Source organism: Delphinus delphis, chromosome 3, assembly GCF_949987515.2.
Source record: "Delphinus delphis chromosome 3, mDelDel1.2, whole genome shotgun sequence".
NCBI classification, from domain to species: domain Eukaryota; kingdom Metazoa; phylum Chordata; class Mammalia; order Artiodactyla; family Delphinidae; genus Delphinus; species Delphinus delphis.
Window position 1 is genome coordinate 110,393,855 of NC_082685.1, and position 25,963 is coordinate 110,419,817.

The 25,963-nt window shown below is 33.2% G+C and overlaps 1 protein-coding gene across 3 annotated transcripts in view; it reads left to right on the forward strand.

Annotated features, from left to right (window-relative positions):
* The window catches only part of HOMER1 (homer scaffold protein 1), a 131,380-nt gene that overhangs the window by 54,694 nt on the left and 50,723 nt on the right, over positions 1 to 25,963 (forward strand). For all 3 annotated transcript variants that reach the window (XM_060009244.1, XM_060009246.1, XM_060009245.1), the window contains exon 5: positions 9,212 to 9,351. In XM_060009244.1, coding sequence (XP_059865227.1) covers positions 9,212 to 9,351 — 140 coding nt within the window. The remainder of the gene's footprint in view (positions 1 to 9,211; positions 9,352 to 25,963) is intronic.

The window sequence follows — 25,963 nt, forward strand, 5'->3', positions numbered from 1 at the left end:
GAACCTACTGTATAGCACAGGAAACTCTACTCAATGCTCTTTGGTGACCTAAATGAGAAGGAAATCCAAAAAAAGGGGGTATATGTATACGTATAGCTGATTCACTTTGCTGTACAGTAGAAACTAACACAATATTGTAAAGCAACTATACTCCAATAAAAAATAAATAAAGAAAAAGAAAAAGCATCCCTTTTTCCTTTAACAAAATGAGTTAATACTTATTACTTGTCCATTGTAATCTTTCTTCAGTTGGAAATTAATTACATCTCTAAATAAAATTCATTAAATAGTTACATTTGAGTACTTTCACAAAGGTTTTAATGTAATAATATCACTCATAGAAAGCCAATAATTTTCAGCTTTTTAATAATAGACTTTTCTAAAGTTAATCTTTATTTCAGTTGTCATCTTAAGAGTAAGGTTCAGCTTTGTGCTGGGTTCTTCTCTAGAGTAATTGTTTGTTTTTGAAGTGTACTTAGGAGATTTTATAAAAGGAAGGATTGGATATTAACAAATGTTTCTGTGGAATATGTCAGTAGTAGCTGATTTACATAAAACTTTCTTAAGTGAGTAAATAGTAATTGCCTTGGAATTTTGTGACTAGCCAAATGATTGGAACATTTTAGAAAATATTTTGCTCTTCACCTTCCTCCCCACCCCTGGCACCCAACTCTGTCTGGTAAACCCTACTGGTATAAATAGTTTTGAGTGTTTTCAGAGGAAAGAAGAGTTCTGTTGAGTATGCTTAAAGTTCATATTTCCTCATAGACTAAAGGTGTACTCTGGATTGAAGCCAAAGCTCCATGATACCTCCTCTGTACTTGCAGTGACCTGGAATAACAAGAATGATCATTTTGAAACTTCCCTTGAACCTGTCTCCCTAAGTGCTGTGATAACGTAGCGATGCTTTTAAGCATAAAAGCCTATTTAAAATTTAGTACCAGTACACGTTGGGAGCTCCAGTTCCTCAGGTGAATGATTCCAGTGTCACAGGAGGATGCTATAACACATTCAATAAGAGAATACTGAAAAAACTCCAGTAAAATTGTAATGGTTTACACTTTGCCCTTGTACTTAGTTCCTGCTTCTCTAATAATAACTTGTGTTTGTTTAATTGGTCATAAAGTGTTACAAGTTGCTGCTAAGATACCTGCTTCTCTTTGGTGGAAGGAATGTCTTTAAGCCTTTCATCAAAGGAATATATCAAAGATGTTTGTATTTGGAAAGTGCTGTGAAATATAAAGAATAAAGAAATGTCTTAAGTTCATTAGTATTTGAGAGCCAAAATATACTGACCTTAATTTATCTTTTTAAAATATTTGAAGTTTGATTGTTAATTACAGAGCCAGAGAAATAGGGGGAAAATGGTATTTTCATTTCTCTTTCCTCTCCTTTCTTTTTTTTTTTATGACAGTCCCTTACAGAGGTCATTACTATTTCTGTTTTGACTCGAATTGTATGACCTTTGGCCACTCTGATTCCATTCAGCTAGAAAGCACAGCTTGATTCTCACTGGTTTAACCCAATCTGCTAAATTAACACTCTGCCTGAAGACTAGAATGTTACTCAGGAATTCAGCAAAGTGGGTAGAGAGATTAAATGGGATAATTGATAATAGTAGACACTGAGTTGGTCATAGCTTTCACTTTTATTCGAGGTGGTATAGCAGACCAGATAGGTGTATGTATTTTCAAGTCAAACAAACTAGACATAAATTCTTTTTCTGCCTCTATGTGATCTTGGAAAAATTGCTTAACCCAAGTCTGTTTATACATCTGCAGCATGAGTATTACATTACTTACCTTACAGGATTGTTGGGTGGAATAAGTATGATAATGGCAATGTCATGTTGACACTGTCATACAATAATGGCAATAATGTACACTCTAGAGCTTGGCTTTGATCTGGGCTCTAACCCTTTTTAGTTTTCTGAACTTAGGCATGTTAGTATTTTCTTTAGTCCATAAAACGGGAATAAGGATGATATTTTCTTACAAAGTTATTGTGAGAATTAAATAAGGATTACAAAGTGCTTTTAGCATATAGTAAAGGCTTAATAAATGTTAACAGCTGAGTTTCCATTGTGGCTGTAATGGTGAAGATGATGATGTAAAGCCTTGACATAGTTATTTAGAAAAATACAGATGCCTTAATTGAATAAAGCCTATATCAGAAGCCCCTGGAAGACATGTTAAAACACAAATTGCTGAGTCCCAACCTTAGCATTTCTGATTTAGAAGGGCTGAGGTGGGACCTGAGAATTTGCATTTCTAACAGGTTTCCAAGAGATGCTGATGGCTGTTGATCTGGGGAATCAGACTTTGAGAAGTAGTGCTGTAGACAAACCATTCCATCTCCCTAAAGGCTTGTGATGAAAGGAGTCTGGCGTTTAGAACAAAGTTGGCCAATTCCCTCTTAGACTCTTGAGCTAAGGTTGTATACTTGATATAAATATGTGGTCATATCAGATAATCTTCATGTTGTCTTCATCAAGGTAACATCTCTAGGAATGCTTTGAATCACATATTAGTTGTCAGTTTCTTTCCCATCTCTCTTTAAATAACAGACATTAATTTAGAACTTTTCCTCTGTTGGAGATCTTATGTTCTCATGTTTCCATGGGAATATTTTAAATAGTCAATTTGATATAAAATCAAGAGAGATGATTGACTTTAAACTTGAAATTTCTTACATAGTTCACAGTTTTAAAAATACTGTATTTCAGTTAACTTGTTAGGCACTTTCCTCAGAATATGCATTGAAGAAAAAGGGGCTATATGATCATTTAATCCACATTTTTCTTCATTGGAGTTTAGAAAAAAAATAATTTTTAGCTTCAGTTGACTAAGACTTTTAAATTGAGTAAAATCTATTTACTCCATCACTTGTTTGAAGCCAAAGAATATTCATGGGCTTTTTTTTTCCATTTAAGATATCAGGTTGTATAGCATTAAATATATTGTAGTAGCTACCTTGATTTATATTTAATATGTCTAAACCTCTTCCTCAAGATTTTTTAGAATTCACTTTATAGAAAAAACGGATTATATGTGTGTGTGAGTGTGTGTATTCAGAGAAAAATAAAGTTTATTTAGCTTTGTTATAAATACCATAATTTTTAAAATGTTCATTTTAACGATAAATTATATTTACCCAATGGCACTGGTTTATTGTAAGTGATTATTAGGCTCTCTGTGACTAGCTGTTTGATCCTATGAAAGTCAGTTAATCTCTTTGGTCATGGTTCTTGAATCTGTAAGGTCAGAGGTTTGAACTATATCATTTCTAAGGACATTTCAAGTGCAGTAAATCTCGAATGTTTTAGATTTTCCTGCTATAAATGGATTTTTTGAAAAGTGGTCTGCAGTAGCCAACTGTTACTATCGTAAACTATATTATTTATATATCTAGCCCACAAATATACCATTAGAATTAGTGAATGCCTATACATTAATATGATGCCTTCTTAGTATCATATGACAAGTGTGGTTTTACTGAACCAAATACCACGAGAACAAGTTTTACAACTTCAGGAAAGGTTCACTAGAGTTCTCTGGATATTTTTTTTGCTCTCCAAAGTAAGGGCAGTGGAGATATGTGTCTTTAATCCTGTTACTTGTCCCAATGGAGTATTTATCTGTTTCTCTATTGGGTTTACCTACTAGTTATTGGCAGTGAAAATAGAGAGGGAGGGAATAGACATAATAGTGAACTTGACTGAACTTGGAGGAAATGTAAGAATTGAGGAAATAGTGAGGGCAAGGGAGAATGGTAAAGTAAGATATTACGTTAGATGTTTCTGAAACTTCTATTCTTGGTTTGTAGCGTGAACTTCAAAGGAGGATATCTACTTCAGAGAATGAATTTCAATCCTATTGGACATACAGGTGAATAGTGTGTAGTTAGAAATTTGGAATTGGAACTAAGTCTCAAGAATCATCAACAAATGAGTAATAGTTAAAGCTGTAGGTGAGAAGATATCATCCAGAAAAAAATAGGATGGAAAGGCAGGAGAGACAAGGGTCAAAAATTGTCACTTAAAGATTGTCACTTAAAGGGACTTCCCTGGTGGCACAGTGGTTAAGAATCCGCTTGCCAATGCAGGAGACACGGTTTCAAGCCCTGGTCCGGGAGGATTCCACATGCCGCGGAGCAACTAAGCCCGTGCGCCACAACTACTGAGCCTGCGCTCGAGAGCCCGCGAGCCCCAACTACTGAAGCCCATGCACCTAGAGCCTGTGCTCCGCAACAAGAGAAGCCACTTCAATGAGAAGCCTGTGCACCACAACGAAGAATAGCACCCACTCCCCGCAACTAGAGAAAGCCCACGTGCACCCCCCCAACAAAGACCCAACACAGCCAAAAATAAAAATTAATTAATTAATTAAAAAAAAAAAGATGGTCACTTAAGGAATTTGAGGGAGATATAGGGAAAAACACAGAAGTAGGAAATGAACCAGCAGAGAATGTTAGCACAGAAGTCAAGAGAAGAGCTTTTTAAGTTGGAGACAATGACTTGGCAGTGCAGGGAGCAGAGTTCCACTAGGTTGAGACTTTAAGAGGACTTTCAACCTAACAAAGTGGAGTCCACTTGTAAATACAGGGACTGTTGGGAAGGAAGGGCAATGTGAAGCATTTTGTATAATGAAAGGAGATAGTTAGTGACTTTAGGTTATTCTTGAGGCCAAAATGCTTAGTAATAAGAATAAGGTAACAAATATTTGGTTCTCTTGTATGAGGAGAAAAAGGGTTAGCGTGATAATCTCAGGAGGATATGGAGCTAAGAATTTTTTTTCTGGAATGTATGTGTGGGGGTGACTGCAATGTGTTCTTAAATGGAAGGAAGGAGTTAGAGAAGGAAAAAGAGACGAGAAGGAAGGGATCATTGATGGAGCATTGTGCAGAAGAGGGTAATGTGAGAGGGAAGGGTGGAAACAAATTAGCTACTTTATTTGAGATAGGAGGGAAGGATAAAAACAGATTTAGATGCAGATAGGTGTGAGATCGAGGAAGTCTATGCCAATTTATTTCCATTTTTTCTGGAAGAGTTAGATCATTCTCTGAGAGGAAGGACAACCGAACAAGAGAAAGCTTGAACAGAGGTTTGAGATTGCTGTTAGGTAAAGAAAAAGAAGAGTCAAGTGGGAATAAGTAAAATTAAAGAATACTCATCACTTCAAGAGCATAATTGAAGTCAGAGCTCAAAATTATTTTCATGACACTAACCAGCATATTTAACGTATTTTCTCCCATAGCATTTGGTAGCTTGGGCACATGAGAATAGGGAATGATGATATGAATTAGAAATTGGCAAGATGGGTGTTGTGGTAGGTAAGGAAGCCCGGAAGTTGGGATGATGCTACTGAGAATATAATTGAGATGATTGACTTTCTATTGCAGGCTGGGTATGGAGAGAAATAAAGCCAGGTTGAGCCTGACAACTAGCATAATAGCAGAGGGCCAAGAGGATGTAAGTCCTGATGAGGTTGAAGAGCAGGTGGAAAGGGGGTGGGACAGGTTGGGAGGATAGGAGGTTGTACAGCATAAGCCCTCTTATCTGTTGGAATCAAAGCCAGTAGTTGATGAGTTAATCTAAAAAGTCAGTTAAGAGGCCCGCGCACCGCAATGAAGAGTGGCCCCTGCTTGCCACAACTAGAGAAAGCCCTTGCACAGAAACACAGCAAAAATAATTAAAACAAAAAGATCTTTAAAAAAAAAAAAGTCAGTTAATGTAAAGACTTTTTTAAAAAAAGATTCTTCTACATTTATAAATTAAAATTCAATAATATTATGTTTCATTTGTTCACTAGTATTTTGATTTAAAGCTGAAGGCTTTTCTTTGATTGTTAATCTTTCTTACATAAATCATACCAGTAATTGATCGTCTGCAATTTCCTGAGTTTTTTTTCTTTAAGTAGAGCTAACGCTTGACACCCCATCCTCCTTCTATGGCACATACACCTGAGAGTAGACTGGTGACACCACCCTGAAGGCCTGGCCTGGAGTGAGGGCCAACCTGCTTTCTTTTCCATGTGATTCAAGATATTTCTGGAGCTTTTTACTTTTTGCAGGAGGACTTTCTTGCCACTTCATAAATGAGTAGAGAGAATTCTTTAGCACTTTCTGAATCTTACATCATTGCTCAGATTCCTTTTTTATAGTGTGGTCACATGTGTTAGTTTTGGCTTCCTTGATACTCTCTCATATTTTAATATGCAAACTTTTTTTTCAATTTGACTGTTATTTTTCTTTTTCAGATTATTTGTTTTGGTGTGGGGTGTGGGAAATTTCCCAGAAACAGTGAGATGTGAATTTTATTTTCTCAAAATAAGGATGGAGAGGTGATAGAAGTTGATTAAATCTGTTTTTATTTATATTTTACACTTTTAATTTTTTTATCAACTGTGATCAAAGAATATATTATTTGATAATTTTTTCCTTAAACATTTACCATAGAAGTGGCTAGCCATATTAGTTTAGGAATCTCTTTCTAAAGAGGAATTATCCTACTTTCTCAAAAGTTTGTAGTCTAACAGATATACCTCCATGCTTTTTATTTTAATGTTTGATTTAAAGATATAAAATGCAGGTTTTAAGAAAGATATAAAATGCAGGTTTTATGAAAGTTATTCTTTAAGGAATAACTAAAGGGGAATGTTTAGGAAATTACACAAAATTTTAACTAAAAAACAACTAGATGTTTGGAATATGTTAAATAAAACTAGTTCCGCAGTGCTATTTTTAGCCTATGTAAAATTTCTAGAAGGTTTCACACAACACTTTTGGCTACCTGTGCGGCTACCTAGTTGGAATAGTTAGAAGGCAAAGGAGTTTCATTTCCCTTATGTACTGTTGGAACTATTTCTTGTTCTCTTGAGCAAATGTTAATTTTTTTTAAACATCCTTGAAAATGAAATATGCTTTGGGCTTTTGTTTTCATTTTAGGTATAGTGTCTAGGGTAATTTCAATATGCCTTTTGTTAAATATAGCTAATAATCGAGATTTCAGAAGAAAATCTTGCTCTGTTGAGATGCTGGAATTGTTGCAACCTCTATCCCTTTCTTCCTTCTCTCCTTCTTAGCTTGTCTCTAAGAAGAGTCTACTTCAGTATCATCAACAGTTATAGCCTCCCCAACACCCATGCCTCATAATCTTTCTTATTTCACCCCAGAAGGTAATAAGAACCAGAAATCACACTACTCCTCCTCTGACTTTCTTTTAATCCTAATCTACTTTTGGCCCTCACACTCTTATCAACCAAATCTAACAAATCCTTAGTTGCTAATACTGGTTATGCCCTTTCAGGTTAACAAGGTAATTTTTTCTGTTATCATTTCCACTGAATTAGGTCTTGGCCAACTTACTGTTTAGTTGATTGGACAGTCAACCTTGATTATTTTAGTTTGGCCTTTCTTGGAGAAAAATTTTCCCAATTTATTGAAACCAAATATGAATACCTCATGGTCTCTTACTGGCTGCTTAAACTTTTTCAGGCTAATTGACATGGTCCATAATTGATCTAGAGATAGTCATTTTGGATACTGTTCCCTCAGTAGGATTTGACTTTGTTGTAAAACAAAATTTCATGTTTTCACAGTATACTACAAACTATTCATACACTGACTCTCAGTTAATAGAAACAGTAGATTCAGAGGAAAGTTTTTTTTTTTTTTTTTTTCAATACGTGGGCCTCTCACTGTTGTGGCCTCTCCCGTTGCGGAGCACAGGCTCCGGATGCACAGGCTCAGCGGCCATGGCTCACGGGCCCAGCCGCTCCGCGGCATGTGGGATCTTCCCGGACCGGGGCACGAACCCGTGTCCCCTGCATCGGTAGGCGGACTCTCAACCACTGCGCCACCAGGGAAGCCCCAGAGGAAAGATTTTAAAAGAATGAAATTAAAGGTCAAACTAGAGATTCCATTAATAATTGAAAAATAGTTAAGTGAGGATGTGGAATCAAGAAACTAGTCTTTTGATCTTGTATAATATCTTGTATAGCTTGTATAGCTTATACAAGCTATACAAGATCTTGTATAATATCTTGTATAGCTTGTATAATTTATAGCACTATGGTACTATTAGTTAAAATATTTAAATGTAAAATAAAACACATACAGCAATATAAAACCAGAAGCCCCAAAAAAGGAAGTTGGTCTCACCACATTAATATCAATATTTTCCATATTTCTTTCTGGTGCTTCTTCACGTGCAATAATTTTTATGTAAAGTATATAAATTATCATAATCTAGATATCTCCTTATATTGTTCTCTTTTTTCTAGTTATAAGCATTTTCCTATATTACACATATTCTTATTTTTATTTGAGAGGAAATCTTATATTCTTTCAAGTTGACAAATTATGACTATCCCCAACTACTCCCCTGTTGGACACTGATGTTTTATTGTGAAGTTTTATTGGTCAGAGATTGCAAGGGGTCTGTCAAGCTGCTCTTTAAGAGTCTGGTGCTAGGACCACCCCTGGTTACCAGGGTTATCAAATGACCCCTCATTCTGACTTCTAATATCAAATTTAGATAATCTGATGATGGCAGTCATAAGAGTAGGTGTCAGGGTGACCTTTGTTTTAAATCCCATCTATTTTCCAGTGGGATAAACTAAATTTACCTTGATAGAAATAAAACAGGAAATATTGCAAAGAGAAATGATTTCATTATGAGTAGCAGGCAAGAAAAGCTGAAATACATTATATATAATGTGCTATAGAAATATTTCCAGTTACTTTTCTAAATGTCTCTTGGAATTGAAAGCTATGGCAGATCAAAAAAATTGACTTGTTGAAGATTTCGTTCCCTTTCTCTTCCTACCCTCCCAAATAAAAAATAAAATCTTCTTGCATTTTTGTCCCATCTTCTTTTTCTTAAGTAATTAGTTGAATATCTTCTTTTAACCAATTAATTGCTTATATAACCTAAAAGTTTTTCAGTTCTTTGAAACTACATTTCTAAATTGTGTTATGTTTACATTTTTAAATTGTATTGTTTCAGTTTTCTTGTGCGTTGCTTTGGTTTAAAATTTTTTTTCCTTCAAATTTCATTTTTACGTCTTTGACTCCAATTTCAGTTGAAATAACTATATTTCATAAGTAAGCATACATCAGAGTCAGTTTTAACTTTTAGATGATCTTGTGTATTTTAACAAAAGTGTAACACTTTTTTATCCCCACTCCCTTTTTTTTTTTTTTTTTAAAGGAATCAGCAGGAGGGGATCTTCAGTCTCCTTTAACACCAGAAAGTATCAATGGGACAGATGATGAAAGAACACCTGATGTGACCCAGAACTCAGAGCCAAGGCCTGAACCGACTCAGAATGCATTGCCATTTTCACATAGGTACAAATTCAATTCAACCATCATGATTAAGTAAAATGTGTAGAAGCTTACTTGGTTTCAGATAAATCTTGCAAAGTTACAACCCTGAGTGAAAATTCCAGGTCAGACTTTTTTTTTAACTGTTAACCTCAGAAAAGTTTTAATAATTTATAGTTGCTTAGATGGACTGGAGTGGACATTTCCATTACCTTTGTAGAAAAAGGGCTACTGAGCTAATTATAGTACAAATTGTTTTTCAGTGAAACAACATATTATTGCAAATCTCTTTTACTTATTTCTTAACCCAGCTCCTAAAAAGCCCTCTTTGTTAACCTGGTTTCCATTTTCATGTATGTTCTTGAGGGTTATAAACATTTTTTTAAAAAAATAGGTTTCCTATTCTGAAATTAAGCTTTGCCAGTCTTAGAGGTAATCTCACTGTATTATTTCAAAGAAGAAGACAAGTTATTGGTGTAACTTCCAGCATGGACCTGTTAATGTTAATGTCAGGTTCATTTTTGCACACCAACTAACAGGAGATAAATCTTCACGTGCTTATGAATTTTAAAGAATTTGATACTTTAAAAAGATGCACTTTATCCTAAATATGTTCAAAACCAATTACATTAATTATTGGCCATATTGTGGTATTTTTAGCCTGTAAGGAGGTCTGTGAAACTGTAAATGTAAACAAATACCTCTCAGTCATTGTCTTAAAGTTAATTTTTATCCTTCTTTGGAAACTTTTGACCTAGATAAGTTTAATTAAAATTCAGAAAAAAGTTTTCCTTTGTTGTGCATCTCTTTGGACCAGTTCAAAAAGATCAAATTCTTTAGCATATTCAGAAGAATTGTGAAGTGAGATATTCCAAACTCTCTTTTTCATGAGAATTTTAATTTTGATTTTATTGGTTGAATATTAGGGGCATAGGACTAAACTTATTAGAGACTCACATTGAGGGACCTCATAGTCAAGCTGAGGAAGAAGAAGGAATTTGTTAAAGAGTTTCTTAGGAATGAATGGGGAAAAACTCTGACTATGAGGCTATTCTAATATGTTCCTAAAAATGGTAATAATTTTGCATAAAAGAGTTAGGCATATTTTAGAATTTTCATAGAGGTAATGCTTTAACTATTGCAGTATAAGTGTATTCTCTTTTCTATAGCTAAAAAATGACTGAACACATGAACATTTTTGGTTCTTCCAATCTGAAGACTATATGTTTACATTGATTTGTAAACCATACTGGTTTTTAAAATACGCAATTACTACTAAAGAGCAATGTGATTCATATGCAGTTTTAAAAATATTTGTGTTGATGGAAGCAAAAATTTCTTTCCTATTATATTTAACACGTCCAATTAATAAATAGATGTAACTACACTGAACATAATTATAAACTTGATTTCTTTGGCTAACACTTAAACAAGACGTGCATTGGATACTGTAGCATTATGAAATAAGAACTTTTGTATTTATCATTTGTAAAAGCTATTTCTAGTTTACTTTATGTACCTAAAATTTTCTGAGTGTTTATTATTTTGCTAATCCTTAGTGTTTGGAGTTATTAACTGTGATTGGTCATCTATTGATTTTCTCTGTTTTGGGGAGTCAAATAGGAGTTTACTTTCTTTGATGTGAGGTACAGCTTCTTTGACTACTGGAATATGTAGATTAGCCAGGGAGATATTTGAGTTCTGAAAATGAAATTTAACAGGTCAATTTAAGCTTTTAATTATGTTAAAGGCATTATATAATCTTACAGTTTTCTTATTATTTAAAAAACACTTCAGCATAGGATTTTAGAAGACTTATTCTCTGAACTTGTTTTTACATCAATCAGTATCAATGAATATTCTCCTTGTTACTTGATTGAAATTAAGATTTCTACCTGAGATAGAAAATTGAGTATTTTACAGCTAATGTTAGAACCTCAAAATAACAGAGGGGACCTCAGAGATGGTGTAATCTAGGATTTTTCAAACTGCAGTGGTTTGAAATCAACTTAGGTTATTCATGGCATTCTGAAAAAATGAAAAATAAAATGAAATAAGTAACACCAGGATAAAACCCACATTAAGAGATGAAATTGTGTTTCAGTAACATACATATTTAAGTGTGGGCTGGATTATAGGGTAAAACGTCAAAGTTTGAAAGCATGGGCCTTTGACACATCCCAGAAGTTAGGTGATTTGTCCTAGGTCATACAGTTCGTTAGTAACAGCTTTAGAACTACAGCTCAGCTCTTTTGACCCTACTATGTACTGCCAGTTAGTTAATAGTGCATTTTAGTCTAATCCCCAAAACAAGCACATTGTTGTGTCAGGAAGTTAATAACTGTTTCTATTTTGGGAGAACTATATAGAAATAAGATCAGTGTTTCATTAATGAGAGACACAAAGAATATTAAAATAATTTCTATTCAAATCTGAAACTCACAAATGTTTAAACTTGATACACTATCCTTTTTTCCCATGGCAGAGAACATTTAAAATCTATGTTTTTAAGGCTTACTTATACTATTTATTTTTGTCTTTCTTCCTTAGTACTTATTTCAACAGAAAAGAATGAATAGGAAAAAAGATACTTTGCCAACATTCCTCTGTTCTGGTTGATACCATTTTATTGCTAAATTAGGAGCAAAATCACTAGAATATCTGTGTTTTTGTTTTTTCTTTTAAAGGTGGAAGGATATAGGGAACAATGATCTAGTCAGTCAAGTTGATTGAGTTGATTGTAGTAATAGCTACTTAGCAAGCCAGCTTGTGCTCTTCTTAAAATTTAAATTGTATACCTAAATCTTATTAATTCATTAATTAACATAACAAAAGGAAACCCTGATTTTCATTTGGTCCTGAAAATTTAGTAATGTGTTTATAGTTTATTTACTCTCTGTAAACTTTATTTTTTAAAAAGTATTACTTTAAAGAGAAAAGCAAGATTTGTTTGTTAGTCTTTAAACTAACACAAATTTTCAAGTATATTTGAAAGAGATAACACTATAGTGAACTCCCATGAGCACGTCTCCCAGCTTCAACATTTAGGAAAAAACGGCCAGGCTTGTTTCTTTTCTAATCCTACCCACTCTTCCACTTTTGTATTATTTTTAGACCAAATTCCAGACATATAATTTCATCCACAAATACTTTTTTAAAATTACTTTTGAACTTTTAAAAAACTTATTTACTAAGCTAGTACAACTTTTTATATTCCATCTAACTCACTGGCATTATAGAGTTACCTTTATTTACTCTTTTCTTTGTTTTTTAAAAAATTACACTGCTGAACTAAATTTTAAAATGTATGGACTGCTCAATGCTTAAGTCAAGTGCTATATAGTACTGTGTTGTGTCCTTGTTATAAACTATGCCAAAACATTCTCATTGAATAACTTTAGATAAATTAACACTTTTTTAGTATATTTATTTAAATGCTTTTAAAAGTCTAGAGATGTGTAAAATAGGAAGATTATGAGGATGAAAATGTTTACTAATTTCTTTGGGGAAATGGTAATAAATTTTATCTAAACTGCTATTTTTTCTTAAAAAATATTTTTTTAACCTAAATGATAATATCCTTTTGGGACTGAACAGGTGTACACTCTGACCTACTGAAGTGTTCAGGGCATCCTTTGAGACTGTAGTCTTAGATTAGCTATGTGGTTGACCCTTGAACAACACAGGTTTGAACTGCGAGGGTCCACTCATGAGTGGATTTCTTTCGATAGTAAATATTATGGTATTACAGAATCCGCAGTTGGTTGAATCTGTGGATGTGGAACCACGGATGCAGAGGACTACCTGTAAAGTTATGCATGGCTTTTTGTCTGCACGGAGGGTTGGCACCCCTAACTCCCTGCATTGTTCAAGGGTCATCTGTATACTAAATAAAATAACTACTATATACTATACTATATATATAAATATAGTATTTATATATATATGGAGGAAAGTTTTGTACTCTGATTCCAGGAGGGATTTGCTTCATAGCCTCAGCTGTCTGGAATTTACTTGTTATTTCTTAATGAATTCTAGGATTTTTAAAAAAGATTTAAAACTATCTAAAATTCTTTTGGAAATAGTTAATTTTATAGCTTCCCAGCGCTGTTAGAATGTAATACTGAAATATAATACTGAAAACTGAAACTTTTTATTTTGTTCATTGTGAATATATGATCCTCAGATATATAGTGATATATTGATAAATAACTGCTAGTATCCTATTTTTGAGAGTTGAAAGCAGATATGTGTATACAGCAGTAGTTCGTGAAGCTATTTTTGTACTGATAAATTTTCAAAAGTTTGATTATCTTAATGGAAAATAGGCTGTTTTGAGCACTAATTATATTTAAATTCTTCTAATGTTTAGATAATGTATTCTCATGGTGCTGCTAGAATTTATGCATTTTGGGGGTTCTGCATGTATCTTCTGTTCTGTTAAAGAGATTTTTTTTTCTGCCACTTTGTGTGTTTCCAACAGATATTCATTAAAGGATATGTGTAATATCATCACTCCTTAGTAGGTTGATTTTGCTTTAAAGCAGTATAACTACAATTTTACCGTAATCTAGGTGGGTTTATTCCATTTGTATTTAATAGATTAATTTCTTCATTTATTATCAGAGCTTCCAAAAGCTACTACTTTAAAACTGTGTCTAGGGATTTTTGTAATCTCAAAAACTAAGTTTCATTGGAAAATATACACACCATTTTAGTTATATGTTAAAAAAACAAGCAGTGTTTTATCTTGAATCAAATATATTTTGTACGTGCTTTGAAGATGATACAAACAGGAAAAAACTGAATGACTATTAAGAGCTCTGGGGTACTATATTCTCCACAGCTGTGCCATTTGTCTCTCTTTTTTATGGATAGTAAGCAAAACTTCTAAGATTATAGTTATGAAGTAAAATAGAAATAATTTCTGTGGATAACTCTTGTTTGAATAAAACTGTGTATAAAGCTGGGGGTTGATTTCACAAGAAGTGCCTTATCATTGATAAAATTGCAGATGAAAAATTTAACTTGTAGGATTCCCCTTATTATTAGTTACAATTGACTTGAATATTGTTATTCCTCTACCATTGAACCTCAAAATTAGAATTAGTTTTAAAAAATTAATTTGAAGACCAAGACAATTTGTGAGAGATCGCAACTAAACAATTTGGAGATGTCAGAATTTCCTGTACCATAATTGTGAACAGATAGCATTTTGTAAGAAGTGCTGTGGTAATTTGGCAGTATATATAGGTCTGCATTTTCTGGGAACTAAGAAGCAATTCATGTATTTTTGAATAAGGCACAGGAAAAAATACAGTTTAGTGACCAAGACTGTTTATTAGGTTTTTAGGTATGTATACTTAAATTTCCTATCTTAAGTTTTTAAGAACTAATTTTTATTCTATTTTAATGTCTTCTAAAAGATTTTGAAGAAAATATAAAAATTTGCTAATGCATTTTGTTGGGAATTATCACTTAATATGGATTGTTTGCAAGAAGAAAAATACTATTCGTATGAGATAAGGACATTACTAACCCACCTTCAATAGGGATCGTTCCCTTGCCCTTCTTCTCTGCCTTACCATTGTAATTAATGGGAAGAATTTTCACCAGTCCATCCCTAGTGATTGTTAGTTCCTATTTTCAGGATGATTGGCTTGAAGTTAGAGGTGTGATCATTCACAGTGGAACAGATTGATCTTAGGTTAATTATGACCTTTTTCCCATGGAGGGCTTCTAAAAATTCTTTTTTCCTTCCATTTCTGTTCTTAGAAGACCATAGTGGGGCTTCCATTGGAAGGGAGGTGTGTGATAACAGTTCTGCTCTAGGACTTAGGGAAAAATACTCTTCCTTTGGATTTGGCTTTCTATCTTTCCTCTTACTAGAATAGTAAGGGACAAGATGAAATAGTGAATGTAGGCAGAGGCCAAGCAAGTCACATAAATGTGTGAAGTTTGTGATGTGTATGACGGTATGGAATTGTGAGGTCTGTGGTAAGGTGGAATGTACACGGTTCATCTGGAGATACTAAAGTTTTTAAAAAATAAGGCCAAACAGAGAGATGAGGATTAGATGACCCATCTGGTTTCTAGCTTAGACTTTCAAAAGAAATCTTTGTGATTTCCATATGGTTTAGCCCAAGGTAAGGATTTTAAGCAAATTCCCAGCTAGTAATATCCGTTGGCATGATTATTAAATTCTTGGTGGTGGTATTTGGGAGGATATGATTTGCAAATTTGGAATCCTGGATATTTGCTCTTTGTTGACATATTACTCTAATAGGTGTTATTACTACTCTCAAACACAAAAATCTGACCATGTCACTTTTCTCCTTAAAATATTTCAGTGGCATGATGTATGTAGACTAATCCATGATCATCAGATGAGGCTTCCCCAGACTCATCACTTTGTGATTCTGTAGTAGTTACTTGCATTTGCTTGTAACTACTTACAACCAAGCAACCATGCTATTGCTCATCTGCAAGTCTTTGCTCCCTTGTTTTTGCAACATTCTCCCTTCTCTTTAGAGTCGCTGCATACACACACACACACACACACACACACACACACACACACCCCATACTTCCTTGCACCCCACCTCTGCCTCTAACTTGATCACCAACTGGTGAACCCTGGTATATCCTCATAAGGTCCAGCATCATCTCCTCCAGTAAGCTCTCTTTCATGTCCTCAGACTGAATTATGTCTCCTCTATTAAATCCCTTTTGCCTCTAAACCAACATATACAGGTTAACGTTAGCTTTTCAGTGTCTCCTGGAACAAGGATTGTGCTTTATTCATTTGTATCACCGGTGCTTAGTACAGTAGACATTCATTAAACATACGAAGGAAACAATTTCCCTCACAGAAATTGAGTATATACTCTGAATGCCCTTGGTACAGTGCTTCAGTCAGCTAAAGTTACACCTACAGTTTCATAAGACCTTGAAGGTAAAATGTAAAACTAGTTATATTCTTTGAAAAGCAGTCACTCTTGTCAAACTTAAGACTTGAGTTTAACTGACTTAGTCTAATTTTCTTCAAAATTTCGTAGTTTGTGTAAAGAAATGTTAAAAATAGTGTTATAAATAATAACAGTGTTATTAAGTACCTAATAATGTGAAAGATACTAAAATGTGCATTTTCAATGTAATGGAATCATTTTTCATCCCTTTCTTGAGAATAATTTTTATTTCAGAAGCAGTGCAGAGTAATTCAATGATGTAGTTTCTGTGAAATTAGGCAGTATTTATATTCTGTGTTTTTAAAACCAGTTAGAAGCAAACTGTGTTTTTAAAAATATCATCTCTTATAAAGTTCAGCACAAGTACATACTATTTGACTCAAATAAGTGAATTTAGGGACTACAGATTTTTTGAAATTGAGAACTGTACTATGTACATTTGGCAAAAGTAAAGATGGAGACCAGCTCTTGCTTTGTGGGATAATACATTTCACAAGGAAATAAGCTGACAAGTAATTCAGTGAAACGTATTGAAAGTAGTCCTGTTCCAGGGACTGTCTTCCTCGTAGAGTATGTAAAATGTGAATACAACTAAACCATTGAAATACGTGTAAATTTTACTTTTGTTTATCAGTTTGCCATTTTCCTTTAACAGTTTAGATTAGCTGTATATTCATTGTAGACAAAATAGTTAATCTTTTTGACGCTGGCCTAAATTGAAGTCTAATTGTTGATATTAGAACTTTGGATATAGAAGGAACCTCCACTATTAATAGTCCAGCTACTTCATTTTACAGAAATGGAAGCAAGTCCAGGGAAGGAGGTATTCAGCATCACTGTTTGCTGATGGCTAGGTAAGACCAGAAAGGACTCCAGAGTCAGTGGTCATTAGGGTCCATCCTGGTTGTGGCAGCTCTCCTTCTACTAAACTCTTAAGAGGGTTTGTTTTCTGTATGACCTTTCCGATACTCGACGTCTCAGTTTTTAATCATTGTTGAACGCATATTTAGCACCACTTGCCAAATTCCCCTGCTAGAGTCTTAGCTTTCGGCTAAGCCTTGTTGAGTTGTATTGGTACAATATTAGAATTATATTGGTACCAGTATTTCTTGGTAGCCCATATTGTTTCTAGTCATTTAGGCATGTAAGAGATAAGGAATAAATGTGTTGCATAAGAAACTGTGTATGCTCTTACTGTTACTGGGATGACAGAAAGGGGTAAATAAATTGGTGCAACTTGATCATTAGCATCAAAAACATACCATATGCTAGGCAGGACTAAAAAAGATACTGATATAAAGAATAATTAGTTTACCTTTTAAATTCTAACGGGGTCTGCTTAGCTATTAATATTCCCATTAATATTGTTAATAACAGTTTTATTAAGATACGATTCATATACTAGACAATTCACCTGTTTAAAGTGTATAATTCAGTGATATCTGGTACAACCAAAATTGTACAAGTTTCTGCAACCATCACCACAGTCAATTTTAGAACACTTTCATTACCTCTCCCCAAAGCCTGTACCAGTTAGCAGTCACTTCCCTATTTCCCTTCACACACTTGCTGCCTCCCCCAATCCTAGGCAACCACTAGTCTACTTTCTGTCTCTGCAGATTTGTCTGTTTTGGATGTTGTGTATAAATGGAATCACATAATATGTGGTCTTTTACAACTAGTTTCTTTTACTTAGGATGTGTTTTCAAGTTTTATCTATGTTGTAGAATGTGTCAATACTTCATTTCCTTTTATTGCTGAATAATATTCTATTAACCCACTCATCAGTTGATAAACATTTGGATTGTTTCCACTTTCTGGAAGTTCCACTATTGTTATGAATAATGCTGCTGTGAGCATTTGTATATGAGTTTTTGTGTGGACATACGTTTTCAGTTCTCCACGTATATACCTAGTAGTGGAACTGCTAGGTCATATGGTAATTCTATGGTTAACCTTTGGGAGGAACTGCCAGACTGTTTTGCAAAGCAGCTGCACCATTTAAAATTCCCACCAGTGGTATATAAGTTTTCCAGTTTCTCCACATCATCATCAACACGTTATTATCTCTTTTTTATTATAGCCATCTTCATAGGTGTGATGTGGTATCTCATTGTGGTTTTGATTTGTATTTCCTTGATGGCTAATGTTGACCATCTTTTCATTTAGTTATTGTCCACTTGCATATCTTCTTTAGAGAAGTGGCTACTTAGATCCTTTGCCCATTTTTAATTGGGTTGTTTGTCTCTTTGTTGTTGAGTTGTAATTACTTATATATTCTAGATGTTAACTCCTTATCGGATAAATGATTTGCAGATATTTTCTCCAATTCTGTGGGTTGTCTTTTTCACTTTCTTGATGGTGTTCTTTGCAACACAAAAGCTGTTAGTTTTAATTAAGTCCCATTTATCTTTTTTTTATTCTTTTGTTGCTTGTGCTTTTGTTGTCATATCTAAGAAACCATTGCCTAATCAATGGGCACAAAGATTTACACCTGTTTTCCTTGAGAGTTCTGTGATTTTAGCTCTTATGTTTAGATCTGGCCAATTTTGAGTATTTTTGTATATGATGTAGGATAGAGACCCAACTTTATTCTTTTGCATGTGGATATCCAGTTATCCCAGCATCATTTGTTGAAAAGACTGTTCTTTTCCCATTGAGTTCTCTTGGCATCCTTGTCAAAAATCAGTTGACCATAAATGTTTATATCTGAACTCTCAGTTCTATCCCATTGATCTATCCTCATGCCATTCTTCATTATTGTAACTTTGTATTAAGTTTTGAAATTGGGAATGTGAGTTCTCCAATTTTATCCTTCCTTTTTTAAGATCTAAGATTATTCTGACAGTCCTGAGTCCCTAGGATTTCCATGTGATTTTTGGATCAGCTTGTGAATTTCTGTAAAGAAATCAGTTGGGATTCTGATAGGAACTCCATTGAATCTGTAGAAAAATTTGGATGGCCATCTTAATAATGTTAAGTCTGTCAATTCATGAACATGTGATGTTTTCCCACTTAGCTCTTCAATTCTTTCAATGGTGTTTAGTTTTCAGAGTATAAGTTTTGCATTTCTTTTGTTAAATTTATTCCTAAGCATTCTTTTTGATGCTGTTATTAGTGGAATTGTTTCTTAATCTTATTTTCTAATTGTCATGATGTATCTAGAAATACAGTTGATTTTGTAGAGTGATATTGTGGCCTATAAACTTGTAAAACTCATTAGTCTTAATAGTTTTTTCATAGCTTCCTTAAGATTTTCTGTATACAAAATTATGTCATCCGCAAATAGAGATAATTTTACTTCTTCCTTTCCATTCTTGATGTCTTTTATTTCATTTTCTTGACTAATTGCCCTGTCTAAAACCTTCAGTACAATGCTGAATAGAAGTGACAAGAGTGGACATCTCCTTCTTGTTCCAGATCTTAGGGGGAAAGCTTTCAGTCTTTCATTGTTAGGTTTGCTATTAGTTGTGGCTTTTCGTAGATGCTCCTTATGATGTTGAGGAAGTTCCCATATATTCCTAGCTTTTTAGTGTTTTTTCCATTAATATTTATTCTGATTGGTTAATGATTACCTCCCCTCAATTGGTAGCTTTAGGAAACTATGCTTTGACAAATGTAACCATATGCTTTCCTTACATGGAATTGTTCTTAAAAGGTAATTTTTTTAAATTAATTTTTTTATTGGAGTATAGTTGATTTACAATGTTGTGTTAGTTTCTGCTGTACAGCAAAGTGAGTCAGTTATACATATACATATATCCAATCTTTTTTAGATTCCATTCCCATATAGGTCATTACAGAGTAATGAATAGAGTTCCCTGTGCTATACAGTAGGTTCTTATTAGTTATCTATTTTATATACAGTAGTGTGTATATGTCCATCCCAATCTCCCAATTTATCCCTCCCCTGCTTCCCCCCTTGGCAACCATAAGTTTGTTTTCTACATCTGTGACTCAGTTTCTGTTTTGTATATAGGTTCATTTGTACCATTTTTGATAGTTTAAAAGGAAAAAAAAGAACTCGATTTGAGGGGAAGAATTTTCCTTATAAAACTGTCATTAATTTTTAAAAGTTTATCACTAGGCTTCAGATTTTCTATCTAAAAGTATGAAACCTTCCAGTTTTCTAGCTTTTTATCTCCAGAATATGTGAAGCAGCTTTTATAGACAGTGGGAATGGTGGTACATTTACTTCTTATCTGATTTTGTAAGTGATATAGTTGACTTTTTTCTTCATATTTTTTAATTAAGAGAAAACAACTGATTAAAATGCCCTTTTTTTAAGAAGAGAAAGAATGTAAATAGTCTTTTTTAAATGATACTGGATAAATCATGGCATTATTTCAATGAATATAAAACATGTCCTTATTAAATATGAATAGAAATACACATATTAAGTTATTCACTGCAAATAACTCTTGATTTCTAGTGTAAATATTACTCTTGAAAAGACTAATCCTGCATTTTTTCCTTATTGCATTATAGAAATGTTAGCTGATGATTATTTTAAATGATCAGTTACGTGATCAGTACTTGTTTTACGCCAATAGTGTTCTACCTAGTTTACCATGAAGGAGTTGTGTTTCTGGATGCATATAGTCTAAAAGAGTTTTCAGCATAGTTGTACATTAACCTTTAAGCAACATAAGCATGTTATAATCATGCCGCAGGACATTTTAAAGCCTGCCTTTGCATACAAAGTAGAGAATTAAGTCACTAGGTAAATTTAGTCAGATTTTTTTAGTGTCATTTACCAGGGGAACCAAAGGTTTTTTTAATTAATTTAAAAATCTTACAATAAAATTTCTCCATGATACTTAATATGAAACCTTAGACACAGTTACATAGAGAGATTTCCTTCATAGCTGCTTTGGCGTCTATAACATGAGGTTTATGGAAAAGCATGTTAGCAAAAGTGACTTTAGAAAGTATATATGATCCTTTGGGTTAATAATTTTTTGTAATTGGATCATTTTAGGGTATGCTTTACTCACAAGGTAACTTATTATTAAAGAGACGACCTGAAGCCTCTCTGGCTCTATGAAATAATAGATTTTTTTTTCTCTAGAGATATAGAGAATGAATATTAGTAATTTGTTAAATTACAGGAAGAAACACATCATTGGGTATTATCTGAGTGCACAAACACTGCTATTGTATAGTAGCCATACCTTTTCAACTTCTTTTAAAAGGTATAGCTAAGCCATTCTGTCATTATTACATATTGTCAGAAAGTCTTAGTTTCCATAGCAAAGGAGATGTACTTTATCTTACAGGTCTCACAATCCATGGGACCTACTAGATGTCAAGCCCTTAACTAGTACTAGACATATATTACATTTTGGTTTTTTGGAGAGAAATAGGTATCTTGGGCAGAAACAATAAAGAAGAAAAATCATATACCTAAATGAACTCATTTCCCTTTCCCCCGCTTCCCACTTTAAGAAAAATTTCTGTTTGAACATTTTTTATTTTTATGGAAAAGCTGGACCCCTTACTTCCTTACATCCTTATACCTGCTGGATAGGGTACTTTTACTTTTTTTGAAAGTCAGAAAAGATCAGTCGCCCAGTTTGGATTTTTTTCCTACTGCGGAAACAACCAGTTTTCCTTGGTAGATGACTTCTGTGACCACCTCTAGTTTTGGAACGTAGTGGAGTCACCATTTCCATGGAAGAAGAGGATCTGCAGTTTATCCTAATTGAAAAGATGCAAATAGACCCTGACCGAGAGAGAGTAACTGACATGGAAGAAACATGACACTTTAAAAAGACCCAGTCTTCACAGATTTAACTTTGAAGAGCCAAAAGAATTAGTACCTATAGGGAAGATACTGAAATGTATCAGTTCCTCACTATGCCTAGATAGTATTTAAAATATCTCTGAGTAGCAGAAAAAAAAATGACTTGGCATGGCATCTTGTGTTTCATTCCTTTGACAAAATGTTATTATACTTGCTCCACTTAATTTTCAGAAGTCTTAAAAGCCCTTGATGGAGAAAATTTTCTGTTTCTTAAAAATTAAAATAGCTATTATTCCTGATAAAGATAGTGAAAAAAATAAGCAACCTAATTTTCCTGGACTTCAAAGTAGAAGTGGTTCATAGATGCTGTTTCTATTAAGACTTTAATGTAGTTATTTTCCTACATGTAATCTGATACTCATTTCTTGGCCCATTTCTTTTGTTGTCATATGACAACACTTAACTCCCCACCTCACAGGGATGTTGTGAGGCAAGTTTTAAATGTTTCTAAGAAAAGTGTAGAATTTATAACTCTTGACTGTCTCTTTGTTGGTAGTTTCTACAACCATAAGATTTTATTTTAAAATTTACAAGTGCTTTCCTATAGTTATAAATGGATATTAGGTGTATTAAAATGGAAGTAAGATAATGAAGTTGTATTTGATTTATCACTGAGCATCCTTGTAAATAATTTAACTGAATGGAATGTTGCATTGATTTTTTTTCAACGAAGAGCTTTTATACAATTATAATTAAAGAAAAGCTAAAGTAAAAGTGTCTGTTTTCCCCTTTTATTTAGTTGAGATTTAATTACTCATATGTCTTAGAGAGATGAAAGGTAACCCAATTCATCAATTTCTAATGAATAGGAAATGAAAAATACAATGAAATAGATAAAATTTAAGGGAAAAAGTTATAGAGAGGTGCCCAGAATTTGGGTTTTGAGTAAAACTCTGTGTTATTAATTAGATAGAGGTGAAATTTTAGTAACATTTTCATTAAAAATAGGATTAATATAGGAATAGAGATTTGATAAGCACTTGCTTCACATCACAGCAAAAAGGGTTATAAAGGAAATTTGCCTCATTAAATAAAGGAAAAATGTTTAAATATTAGCTAAAATTCATGCCTAGAGAAAAATTATTAGCCTGCAGAATTTGATTTCATTTATACAATTTCATTTTCATAACATATTTTAGAAAGTAATTGTATAACATACTCTCTTCCACATAAATCAACCAGCCCGATTTTGCAAATCAAACTTAGATATAGTGTGTGAATTATCAGATAATGACTCCCAGAGTGAGGTTTTTAAATTGCTATCAAATGTCTACTTTATGCTGCTTTGTTTTCACTGTGTATAGTATCAAAAGACAAATCAATTCAAAGTGAATCTTTGGAGTCAGCCTTATAATCTGGCATTTGTAAACAAATAATTTAGAAAATATTTTCTAAATTACCATATTATTTAAATGTGTGTTTTATAACTTATTCTGTATGCTTTAAAAATGGGAATGGACATAGTCCTGGGTTAAGTGTGTTAGTATCAAGAAAGGATTTGAAACCAGAATACCATATTTTTTGAATGCCTCACTTTAAATAAATTTAACGGCTTTAGTTGAACTTTGTATGCTTCATTTTACCAGAGATCCTGCTGCTCCCTACGGTCACATATACCACAAAATTCACTCACTCATGTTGTTTAAATTATTAGTTTCTTTAACTTGTATAGGGAGGTGACTGTTGAGGGGCCTTTCTTTGGCTAACTTGGTTTATCCCTCTTTTCAACATTTTATAATTTGCCCTCATTTAAGCATTTTATGCGTATGTTCATATCAACTACCGATATGAATCATATACATTGGTTCATAGTGTTTTCCTCTTTATCCAGTTTAATGCTGATATGTTTGAATACTGCAGGGAGAATAATATCTTGGAAATTCTAACCTCATAATAATGAGAAAAACACTGTGTAAACAGCTAGTTTGAGGATAATTATGAAATTATTTGTAAATTTTATGTGTAAGCATTAATAAAAATAAACTCCTTTAAGAATAATTCTGAACCTGGTTTCTGTTGCCCATACTGATTTTTTTTAACATCAGAAACACTGAGAAGTTATCTTTTGATTAAAAAAAGTAGACAGTGCTTTCTTTTCCCCTCAAATATGATTAGCATCTAATATAGTATGTGTGTTCTAACCAGTCTATATCATAGAAAGCAAATATTAAAGTTGGTGAACATGTGCTTCAGAAATAATGAACAAATATAACCACATTAGTCATTACCTTAACAGTATTCTTTTTCTGATGTTTAAAACTTAGAAGGGCTATCTTGTATCAGTGTCCATTTTATTATGGGAACAGTTTATAAAATACATCCTGAGCCTGACATAATTCTAGAGAGAATAATTTCCTGGGAGGAAATGTGAATAATATAATGGTTTTGTGATTATTTTGTTGGTCTCTAAAAATAAAAGATGTTCTTACCATCATATACCTCTCAAAAATAAAAAGGTGAACTTGGGTTCTTCTGGTTATGCCACCAGTAGTATTCTTTCAGGCAAATTACTTAATCACTCTGAGCTGGTTTCCTCATCTATTAAGTAAAAGCGGAGGGATGGGGGTGAGTAATGATTTATAAGGTCCTGTCTTTTGATTATCTTGAAGTGATCCTGCCTTTAATCCAGGAAATAAGATATCCTCTTGCAGTGTTCTGTTGCTGGGCATGAGATTTAGTACTGAGTTTATAATCATTAAGAACTTTGATATGTTACTGTGCTACATAAAAAATTATACTACATAAGTCAAATTAGCCATCTCTGTCTTTAAATAGAACATTAGGAAAAAGAAGTGTCTTATGCTTTTGCATTATGTGCACACATAATTAAAATTATTTAAATTCCTTCCAGATGACACTGTGGATTCAAAATGTGTGATCCATCAGTTATTACTTTTCAATGATAATTTCATTTAAAATTAGAGTGCTAGCACAGGAGATAGCATAGTATTGTAATGTCCTGGATTGGATTATTATAATGGGATGAATTTCTGAGCTATAATACTACCTAATAACTAGACTTATAGATTGAAACCCATAATGACAAGTAAATCTTCTATACTTGGGAATGGATTTTAGCAGTATCAAATCATAAACAGCAAACTGAAAGAAACTTGCTTTATGTAGTGGCTCACTTTGAAACATGATATTAACCAATGGAAAATGGTGAGGTCGGTTATGCCGTTCTTTGAGAAAGAAAGATGTAAAAATTTAATAAGTAATATATTGCTACAGCTGGAAATAATAGTGTAGGCATTTAACACTTCAAATAGTGTTGTTTGATGTCTCATCTGTGAATCATACCTCACAGTTTAATACAACTTCTAAACTAATTTGTAGAAAGCATTGTGCCCAAAAAGGCGAGGGGAGAATAGTCCTTGCTTTTAATTCACTGAAGTTCAGTGATACCAATTGAGGGAAAAATCATCTTTATGTTTCTTCTTCCTTTATTTTCTTCCTTAAGAGATCATCTTGTGTTTGTTTGGCTTTTTAAAAATTTTATTGGAGTATAGTCAATTTACAATGTTGTGTTAGTTTCTGCTGTACAGCAAAGTGAATCAGTTATAAATATACATATATCCAGCCTCTTTTAGATTCTTTTCCCATATAGGTCATTACAGAGTATTGAGAAGAGTTCCCTTGTGCTATACAATAGGTTATTATTACTTATCCATTTTCACCTTATAATACTTTATTTCAGTTCAGAACTCTGAATGCTAGGCTATGTGCACTATCCTTAGTGCTTCTAAAGATTAGGTGGTATGGTGTGTATGGAAGTCTATTTATTAAAGGGCCTTAGATGAGTATATACATATACTTTTTACTTTTTTTATAGTTTTATCTCTACTCATTTTATTTTATA